At 40.1% G+C, this 10,961-nt stretch overlaps 1 protein-coding gene across 1 annotated transcript; it reads left to right on the top strand.

Moving 5' to 3' along the window:
- Positions 1-3,020: 3,020 nt before the first annotated feature.
- Positions 3,021-6,104, top strand: LOC103718594 (putative xyloglucan endotransglucosylase/hydrolase protein 32). The gene is made up of 4 exons (XM_008807485.6): positions 3,021-3,312; positions 3,421-3,521; positions 3,648-3,865; positions 5,425-6,104. Exons 1-4 carry the CDS (start codon positions 3,117-3,119, stop codon positions 5,786-5,788), a joined length of 879 nt encoding a protein of 292 aa, XP_008805707.1. The 5' UTR covers positions 3,021-3,116; the 3' UTR covers positions 5,789-6,104.
- Positions 6,105-10,961: the final 4,857 nt, after the last annotated feature.

Below are 10,961 nucleotides of genomic sequence, written 5' to 3'. Positions count from 1 at the left end.
ACTAGGAGTGCAAATAAGCCGAGCAACTCACGAGCCGCTCGAGCTCGACTCGACTTGACTATTAACAAGTTTGAGTACCTCGAACAATTTTTTGAGTCGAGCTCGAATAGCAAAATACCTCGGTTCGAAGGCTTACGAGCCTAATCGAGTATTCATATTTTTATTAATATTATATTTTATCTATAATATATTATTAATTTAATATTTAATATTAATATTATATTTTGGTTTAACAGTATTTTTAAATTATGCCTAAAGCTCGAACTTGAGCTCGAGTACGATCCAATTGGTATTCGAGTCGAGTCGATCTCAAGGATTATTTTTTTTTTATCAAGTCGAGTTCAAGTTTAGATATCAAGGCTTGATCGATCTCAAGTCGAGTTTCGAGTCCAAGTGTTTTGAATCAAGTTGAGCTCGAGCCTTTAGCTACTTGACTTAATTCGGCTCAATTGCACTCCTAATTTCGATTCCTAAATTAACTTTGCTTTCTGTCACTCAACTGAATTCTTTCTAGATTAGAAAATACAACACTGAGCACCCACCCCAGCACCCCGGACAAAAAAATTTCGGTTTGACCCTCTATTCTAGGGCCCAAATGATAGAATTTGCTAGGGGCATGGCCTCTTTAGGGATTGCGGCCTAGTCGTAGATATCGAAAAATTATCCAATTTTAAAATAAAAAATATCATCTCAATCGGACGCCTTACAACCAAGTTATAGTCTTTGAAAGTTTCGTGCGCAATTCGGCTTCTCGATGTGATAGATCTCACTCCTGGACCTTATCCAACCCTCTTCTAGTGTCCAAAATGGTTTATATTAAATTTGGTGATCCTCTTAGATCTATATATATATCAAGTGTTTTGGGAATGAATTGAATAAGAACTCTATGATATTAAGGTATAGAAATTTACTCGCCGGGTTCTCCCAACTAGGAATTACTAATTGTGTAGCCTTCCTTCTTTGCCTTTTTCTTTCTTCTTTCATTATTTTTTCTCTTTCCTTTTTTTCATCCAACATTCCCTAATGAAAATGGGTTAGGTTTTCTAACTCTTTTCTCGAAAAAAAACAGAAAATAAGCGGAGCATCTTGGTCATCTCCATCCAAAAAAGTTGTATATAATTGTTTTGCATCTATTTAAAAAAATAAGATTTTTTATCTATTTGCAATATATTGGTATGATTTAATGCCATACATCAAATTTTCTCCTACCCAAAAAATATATATTCAGCCTGCTAGACCTCCAAAGGTTGTTATCATATAACTCACAAGCCTAGGAATGATAAGTGGACCGGTTAATCTTCGTTCAGATCTATTTTCATATTCAAAACTATTTGAATATTGATACAAAATTGAGCATTTGATGAATATTCATATCGATATTATATCAAGTAAAGTGAAATGGATACGTAGATAGGCAACTATCCAATCTGTATCTAAATACTCGGTTTTGTTTGTAGTTTTATTTAATTTTATATAGCTCTCATGATTTTCTTAAAGAAGATAAGTAATCATACTAATATGTTACTAACTTAATTTAACTTTCACACAATAATATCTTTTATTTGGCGGTCATAAAGTTTAATTTTCTGACTTATATCCATATATATTTATATTTTTAATATCTAATTTGTATCCATATCCATTTAAAATAAATATGGATATAAATTTTTATATCTGATTAATATCCTACTTGCATCCATATCCGTAAAATAAAAACAAACATGAATATGGATATACTATTATCCGATTCATATTTGATTCATTTTTAGCCCTAGCAAAACACAACAAATATCATTAAATATCAAGATAAATAGAACATAAAAGACAAGACCCAAAACTAGTACCCCCAAGATAAGTAGTTGCCCTCGTCTCTAGCCGGCCCCACCAATTATCAATGTAAACTGTTGATCAGCATAAGACAATTATCGAGGAGAAAGTTTACATTTTCCTTTACCATTATTTTTTCCCTTCATTTGAGTGGGTGTGAGAGCACATAGCAAATTCATCAGGGAATTCTATTATTCCACATTTTGTAGACACTTAGTAGTGCACAATAGGTACATTCATCAACCAATATTTCTAGGAGCAATATATTCAGAAGTTCAAGAAGTCACCAAAACTGAACACTTCCTTGCTATACCTTCACAATGATCCAACGCTTGAAGTGCTCCCAATTGTTGTCGAATTTTAACTCAATTTGTGCAGGACTTTCACATATAAACGAGTATGATGCTCCTGAATCTCTATCAGCAAAAGGGCAAAACTAGGCTTGAGAGTTGGTTTGGCAGAAATTTTGGCTGGAAATGGTGCTACAAAGCTGTATGAGTACTGCAGTTAGGTGAAGCATTATCTCTAAAATAGCACTTGTGAAGGCTTGGCGACTCTGGTTTGTGTTTCTATTGCCATATGGAGGATAGCCTTTCTATAAGAGTAGATCAATGGATCGCATCACACATGATCACAGAACCTAATCAATTCGACCGTTAAACTATAGGAACAATAGATCGTGTTGTCGCTTACCAAATGACATTCACCAGTTAGGAGACTCATTAAGAATTATATTATGAGCAAGCATGTTCATTAGGCCTAATGCTTAATTTTTCTTGAAAATAGATATCATGATCAAGTAGTCAATTGAATGATTTCTCACTCTTTTAGATATCAAATTAACGTAGTAACTAAGAAAACTTACATATGGTGAGGCAACTAAGCTACACCTTAATAAATAGGCAGAAAAACATGCTGCATTCAATTGGGAATACCTCAGCCAAAGTTCATGTTGATATACACAGCACCACTTTGGAAGAGACAAGGTGAGGAAATGATTGGAAGAGGGTTTATTGTACTTGAAATTAATATGTTGTTAACCATAGTTCTTTGGAACCTTGAAATTAATCTTGTTTTACCTCTCATCACTAGCCAATTTTTCAGTCTGTCTCCATCTTCTACTTCCTATCAACCTCCTTATAATAAAATATAATATAGTGGGACCACTCAATCTTCCTATTTATGTCACCTATGATCCAATACACTCCCTCGCTCCCACCCACAGCCACATTTCTTTCCTTCCTGCTCTCAAATTATCTACTCCCTCCTTCCCTCTTATCTCAGCCTCCATGGCTCTTCTCCTCCCCTCCTTGCTCCTTCTCCTGTTCCATTCTGCCATTGCCCAGCCTTCTCCTGGATACTATCCAAGTTCCAAGTTCAGGCCTATAAGCTTCTATAAAGGTTTCAACAACCTTTGGGGTCCTCAGCACCAGTCTGTCTCCCAAGACCAATCCTCCTTAACAATTTGGCTTGATAGAAGCTCAGGTCCATTACTTTCAATTCATCTTCTTCCATTTTATCATATGTATTTCAACTTCTAGATGTGAATTAATACTTGTGCTCTTTATGCCTAACTGAAAAAAATATATATAGGAAGTGGATTCAAGTCAACCCGCCCGTTTCGAAACGGGTACTTTGGTGCATCCATCAAGCTCCAAACTGGCTACACAGCTGGTGTGATCACAGCATTTTATGTGAGGAACTCAATAATTTCTCTGTAACATATAGTTAGTAATTAGATTAAGATACTAATGTCATGCGAAATTCTGTTACTATATTTCTTATGTTTAGCATCTACTTAATGATTTTGGGATTTGCAGCTTTCAAACGATCAAGCACACCCTGGATTCCATGATGAGGTCGATATCGAGTTCCTCGGGACAATACCAGGGAAGCCATACACACTTCAGACTAATGTGTATGTGAGGGGCAGTGGTGATGGGAGGATCATTGGTAGAGAGATGAGGTTCAACCTATGGTTCGACCCGACGGCGGACTTTCATCACTATGCTATATTGTGGAACCCCGATGAGATCATGTAAGTGATTGCAATTCAGTGGAGCTCAATTGGTCATTTAGGATAATGATCTAATTGTACTAGCTCAACAGCCCTAACATGATATACAACACATTGCTTTTTGGAAAGCAATAGAATAAAATAAAATATGAGATCATCAAATTTTGTAGTCCAAAGGGCCAACTTCTTTAACCTCCCCCACAAAAAAAAGAAAAGAAAAAAAAAAGATGCATGACACCATTAATAAATTATCACTTAAGAAATATTATTCACATGCACATGCAATGTAAAGTATAAAAGGAAGCAAAAGATTTAAAGTTTTTCAAAAAGAAAAGAAAAAAAATAATCATGGGTTCATTGTAACTCTATGTATAATAAAATATGCCCGATATCTGCATATATCCTTCATTAATTTTTTAAAAGATAGGTGTGAATAGAGCATGGGACGAAGGAAGAATTGTAGAAGAGGAATATATCCTACAAAATAGAAAAGTTATAAATCAAAGTGGACTAATTTGGGACATAAATAACATTTTACAGAAATAGAGATATGCAAAGAAGAGAATTCAATAAGCAGCTGATTTTTTTTTTTCTAATATATTCAAAATAATATATCATTATTGGATGTGAATTGGATTTAGTACGTGGTTTAGAACTTGTGATCAATGGGCGTTACACTAGATATTGAATTTGTATAATTTTATCGCATTAGCCCCACCAAATGTTATTTAAACAAAATTTATTTAAAACTATTTATAAAAATAATGCAAATTTGCTAGAAACAAATAACTTGTTCAACAGGCCCTTTTTAATATATATATACTAGAGGCAATATCACATTAATCCAATCATCGCATTCTTTCTCTTCAACTGTTGAAGCTATGTCCCACAGATAACAATTATTAAGGAATTATGACTTACATTGCATTATAACAACCACCGAGACCTCTCTCTCTCTCCCTCTCTCTCTCTCTCTCTCTCTCTCTCTCTCTCTCTCTCTCTCTCTCTCTCTCTCTCTCTCTCTCTCTCTCTCTCTCTCTCTCTCTCTCTCTCTCTATCTATCTATCTATCTCTGGTAAGTTGAATAGGTACGTACCATCTAGTTGATAAGTATGGGGATTTGGATAGAAAGCAACACATGAAAAAACTGCTTTTGTACAAACTATAAAGAAATGAGAAAGATTTGATATTTAGAAAAACCTTAACTTAAGAATAACACTGCTTGTCTGTTGTCAATTCCATAATGATCCATACAAACAAAGAATAATAAATAACCAAGTTACATTCTTGGGTTAGTTAACAGTTAAACCTCCACTGATCTTGCCAAATAAAAAAGAATAGTATAGTATAATGGAACTCTATTTCCAAAAACATCTACTAAGCTATCCTATCCAAGAAATCTCATCTAAGAGGACCATTTTAATGGTAGTTTCCTTACTTGTAAGCAATGGATCGATCAACTCAACCATCTATTTTGCTACTAAAAACTTTATACATATTCTAGTCTATCTAATATATCAGTGGCAAGTTTTCAGAATTTCCATGATTGCTAAGTGGACTCAGCTTGATAAATCTTTCAGATTCTTCGTCGACGATGTGCCGATAAGGAGGTATGCGAGGAAGAATGGAGCAACATATCCCATGAGGCCATTGTGGATGTATGGCTCCATTTGGGATGCATCATCATGGGCTACAGATGATGGCAAATACAAGGCTGACTACCGCTACCAGCCATTCGTTGCAAGGTTCACCAGATTCATGATTGGAGGGTGCTCGGCCTATGCGCCATCCGGTTGCCTCCCAATAGCTGCATCACCATCTGGCTCTGGGCTTAGCTCTCAGCAGAATGCTGCAATGAGATGGGTTCAGAGCAAGTACATGGTCTACGACTACTGCCAGGATTCCAGGAGGGACCATTCCCTCACGCCTGAGTGCTTCAGTTGAGCTATCTATTCTGCTATCACTCAACTCCACTTGTTTTACTGTTATGAGTGATCTTTCTTGGTTTAAGAGATAATCTGGTCTCCTTTGGCGTGCTCTGCCTTTCTTATTCTTCTCTGATTTTTTTTTCTCATGAAAGTGAGGGCTGCCCTACTACTTTATGTTAGTAGTTGAGGCGTCTGTGGTTTTAAAATTTTTGTCCATTATTGAGGTGTTGGTGTCGGTATTGTATTTGTGACTATATAATAACGTTGGTTTGGTCTATGCTGTAATTGAGGACATAAAGATAGTTGATGTTTAAGTAATTTTTACAGAAGAAGTGTCAGCTGTTTCTGTGTGTCTTGGGTTGCATGTTGATGAACCGGCTAGATTTTATAAGTTATCATTATCCTTGTCATTATCCAATTCTTCTCGAGTCCATTCTTCATTCAGCTTTGGAGCAAAATTCCAAGTTGATGAAAGGATTGAAAAATATCATGACAAACTATCAACCTCACGTCGACTATTTAATCCTGTGTTTGATGGATCTATTGACTCGCACGATGCCAATGGCATAATGCCCGGTCATGACATGAAAATATGGTTCTCAACTGCGCACAGCTCATTACCTCTGTTCTTGGAATATCTGGTGTGCTTGGCCTAGATTATCCCTTGAAATATTGATCCCGTGTTGTCGAAAGGTATGTTACCGATCTTCCTTCTAGTTGGGGTTTTCTATTTCTTTCATCATTACCAAAGCCTCTTGTCTAGTTTTCATGTTTCAAAGGGCTCTAGGGATGATGAAAGCATTTTTAAAATATGATGTTTATATAATTTTCAATGGGCTAACTATTAATTAAGGCTGCAAATGGGTTAGGTTGACCCATGACCTGACCCGACCCATTTTGAAGGACCCGTGGGGCCGAGTCGGGTTCTAAAATTGAACCCGATCCATTTTCTGGATCGGATCTAGGTTTACTAGATTCAGACCCAATTTTGAATTTTCAATTCTACAACCCGTCCTGACTCGATCTAAATTTGTAAAATTATTTGGGCTCGCGGGCTGCAGCCCGCGGAGGTGCAAACAAATTCTGAAATGATAGATGGGTTGACCCGAGCCGGATCTGAACCGGATCTGAATTTTTTTGGGTTGGGTTCGGGTTATACATGGACCCGACCTGAATGACCCGTTGAGTCGAAAATTATATCGGTGGACCCGACCCAATCTTCTATTGGGTTGGGTCTGGGTCAAAAATTAAGACCCGAATAAGAAACCGGATTGGAACCACTCATGACCCGACCCGATCTGACCATTTGCACCCCTACCATTAATGGAATCTTAGTGGCCTCTCATGGTAACCTTTTATATATTTGATACTAAAGCTTCATTTTTATGCCCAATATAGCTTATTGGGGTGTGATTAATCCTAAAAATTTCAGCTAATTCTAACATATAGTCTGAGAGAAAATTAGAACATAATTTTTATCATGATTTCGGACACATGCTTTTCGAACTATTTTTCTGTCAAACCAAGGTACCACATGATCCATGGTTGCTATGGATATGTGGCTCCTTATAAGATCTTTTCTAACGAGCGGTCACATGCTCAATTTGGACAAGAAATGAGAAAGTTATGAGGGTTGACATATCGGCGGTGGAGAGGACGAAAACTGCCATCAAATGAGCAAAGTGGCAGGTCTCATAAATTAAATGAAAATCATGCCCCGTTTCCCCTATGAACTGCCACATATTTAAGTTTTTAGCATAATCAATTCTGATGGGTGGTTCTATATACACCCCCCCTATTGCTCAGGACACCCCCCAAAAATTAAAAAAAAATTAAATACTCTCTACACCCCCCCATTTGCTAAGGACACCCCTAAAAAATTAAAAATTCCTAAATTACCCCCCACCCTTCCCACCCCCTCACCTAAATTGCTCTCTACACCCCCCAAACCCCCCCCCACCCCGCTCTTCCCCTCCAAAACACCCGCCGGCTTCTCCCTTCCGAGCAACGAGCACCTCGCCGGCGGAGGAGGAGGGGGGAGGCGGAGGAGGAGGACGGGGAGGCGGGGGAGGCGGAGGGGGAGGTGGGGGATGGGGAGGAGGAGGAAGGAGGACGGGGAGGTGGGGGAAGAGGAGTGAGAGGTGGCGGAGGAGGAGGGGGGAGGCGGAGGAGGAGGACGGGGAGGTGGAGGGGGAGGACGGGGAGGTGGAGGGGAGGAGGGGGGGGAGGTGGGGGATGGGGAGGAGGAGGAAGGAGGACGGGGAGGTGGGGGATGGGGAGGAGGAGGAAGGAGGACGGGGAGGTGGGGGAAGAGGAGTGAGAGGAGGTGGCGGAGGAGGAGGGGGGAGGCGGAGGAGGAGGACGGGGAGGCGGGGGGAGGCGGAGGGGGAGGTGGGGGATGGGGAGGAGGAGGAAGGAGGACGGGGAGGTGGGGGAAGAGGAGTGAGAGGTGGCGGAGGAGGAGGGGGGAGGCGGAGGAGGAGGACGGGGAGGTGGAGGGGGAGGACGGGGAGGTGGAGGGGAGGAGGGGGGGGAGGTGGGGGATGGGAAGGAGGAGGAAGGAGGACGGGGAGGTGGGGGATGGGGAGGAGGAGGAGGTGGCGGAGGAGGAGGGGGGAGGCGGAGGAGGAGGACGGGGAGGTGGAGGGGGAGGTGGAGGGGAGGACGGGGAGGCGGAGGGGAGGAGGGGGGGGGGAGGTGGGGGATGGGGAGGAGGAGGAAGGAGGAAGGGAGGGTGTACTGAGAAAATTTCAAGGGCAATATGGTAATTATACTAAAGGTTAGTTTGGGTATTTTTTTTTTTGGTTTTTGGGGGGTGTCCTGAGCAATAGGGGGGGTGTATATAGAACTACCCAATTCTGATGTGTCCATGTTGTAATGTTGATAGGCTAGTGTTAATAAACATGGCAGTGTGACATGGTAGTATATTGCTGATGACGTGTCAACCACATAGGATAGATGTGGTTTAACATGATGATGATGTGCTAGGGTGTCGTCGTTGCTGTGGAGATTATCTAGCATAGCTTGGATGAACTTGGCAACATTACGGACCCGAGTTCATATGTGGCGGCGGCTGGTGGCTGTCAGCTAGCGGAGACCTCGGTTCCTGGTGCGGAGCTGAGAGGTGCATAGGAGGGTATTCGATACGCGTGGTGAGTGCTGCAGGCTAACTTCATTATTATGGAGGGTGACTCGGCTACTGTTATAGGGTGGATCCAGGAGGGTCCGAGGGTGTTGGGGTGGGACCATCCCCTACTTCGAGATATTTGGGCTATGGGTAGGGACAGTGAGGTCTTCCTAGCCAAGTATGTCTATAGAGAGGCTAATGCGGTCGTAGATTGGATGGCTTCTTACGTAGCTAGTCACTCAAGTGATATTCTGCGGACGCAGGGGGGAGAGCTGTCTATGGCTCTCCACGATATTTTGTTTTCAGATTTTATAGGGTGTGTCCATACTTGCGTACTGTGAGGCGCCTACTTAAGCAAAAAAATAAAAAAAATAAAAATTTGGCAACATTGACCTAGCATCCAAGCATTGATGACATGGTGGCACATGATTGTGACATGGCTACCAACTGATGATGATGTGTCATCCATGTATCTATGATGTGTTGCTTGTACTGATGTACTTGCATCATGGTGGTTAGGTGTCTCTTACGTGGCATGCTTGCATTCTTTAGCTAAGATTGGTGTTTCTTTAGCCAGTAACTGATAATGAATTCTAGGTTCTTCGGTATTAAGCATGTTGAATTTTTTTTTTTTTAAACCATGGCTGAACCTGATCGGGTTGCCTACGTACCCCTTCATAAAGGGGATCAAGCCATACGTAGTTCTTTTTTTAAGTTTTAAAATGCAGCGGAAAAACCGAATCAAATAATTTAATTCATGCATGCTTACAAGATCAAATCTAGAAATCAGCACCTTAAAAACACATAGGATTATGCTGGAATCGTTTAAACAATTATGCCAAAAATTTCATGCATGATTAACTATCAGATCTGAAAGGTAAACACTCTATTCCGATTAATCTCCGAATATCCATCGAATGGATTCTGGAGATAACTCCATGAGGAGCCCCAAAGGAGGGTAAAACCTCGGAAAATCAGACCTAGACCCTGACTCCAAAATAAAATATTGATGTAGGATTAATACCTTTTATAATAGAAGAAACTTATGGATCTAATCCTTGATTTCGCAGTCACGCACACGAATGGCCTCTATGAGAAGTACACGAGAAGTCCTAGTTAAATCGTCTTCTGCGGGAGTGCTAGCTCGCGTAGGAACGTTGCAATGGCTGAAGCTGTCTCCTTCTAAACACTCAACCTTTGATTGTTCTTCAAGGATATGGAGGATGGACATGAGGAAGAAGGAGAAGAAGGGATGAAGGCCCTCAGAGAATTTTTTCAGAATTTTTTGAAACCTCTAAATATGGTATATCTTGAACCCAAGGCATGGGGGTCTCTTATAGCCAAAAGACCACCCCATGCCTCACACCTAATTTAGCCAACTAATTTGGCTGATAAAATTCCCAAAAAATTCTGGTGATTTGGCAGATAAGAGGAAATAAACATATCCAAATTTTGTGCATTTTGGATCCCTAAAAAATAGGAATTCATGCGTCCAAAGTTCAGCCGCAGACCACCCTATTTCATGCGCCATGCAATCCCTACAAATTAGGAAATTCATCTAAATCTTTCTAGAAAGATTTAAGGGCCATTTTTATAGAAAATATAGCCCCACATCTCCTCTCTTCTCACGCCAATTTTTGGCCAAAAATAAAGAGGATAGGTGTAGAAAATATTGGGGATAAATTAAGGTGTCATTCTTCTCCAAGAAGATAAGGACGGGTTCCTAAAATTTAGGAATTCTTCTCCTTATCCAATTCAGATTATTTGGACTCATAATCCTCATCAAATAAGGTCTTCTAATTGATTTGAATCAAGCTCAATCCAATTGGGTCAAGTTCCATCAATTGGGTCAAGCTCAATCTACTTGGGTTGAACCCAATCCAATTAGGTCAAACCCTGATGCAGCCCAAATTGAATCATATTCAATTTGGCTCAACCTAAGCCCAATTACTCAATCAAATTGAGTTCATTAGCAATCTAATTGCTAATTAATCCTCCAATAATTCAATAATTATTTTAATGCAACTTTTGTTTTGGATAATTTGTCAATCGAATTGATCAA

The sequence above is a fragment of the Phoenix dactylifera genome, chromosome 6, assembly GCF_051530095.1.
Source record: "Phoenix dactylifera cultivar Ajwa chromosome 6, Ajwa_hap1_PhDact_Kaust_v1.1, whole genome shotgun sequence".
NCBI classification, from domain to species: Eukaryota; Viridiplantae; Streptophyta; class Magnoliopsida; order Arecales; family Arecaceae; genus Phoenix; species Phoenix dactylifera.
Note: the sequence above shows the minus strand (reverse complement) of the source record. Positions and strands in the feature narration are given on the sequence as shown.

Coding starts and splice junctions, on each gene's coding strand:
- LOC103718594 (XM_008807485.6), top strand. CDS start 3,117: ATGGCTCTTCTCCTCCCCTCCTTGCTCCTTCTCCTGTTCCATTCTGCC. Junction 3,313..3,420: donor TTGGCTTGATAGAAGCTCAG/GTCCATTACTTT, acceptor AAATATATATAG/GAAGTGGATTCAAGTCAACC. Junction 3,866..5,424: donor TGGAACCCCGATGAGATCAT/GTAAGTGATTGC, acceptor TAAATCTTTCAG/ATTCTTCGTCGACGATGTGC.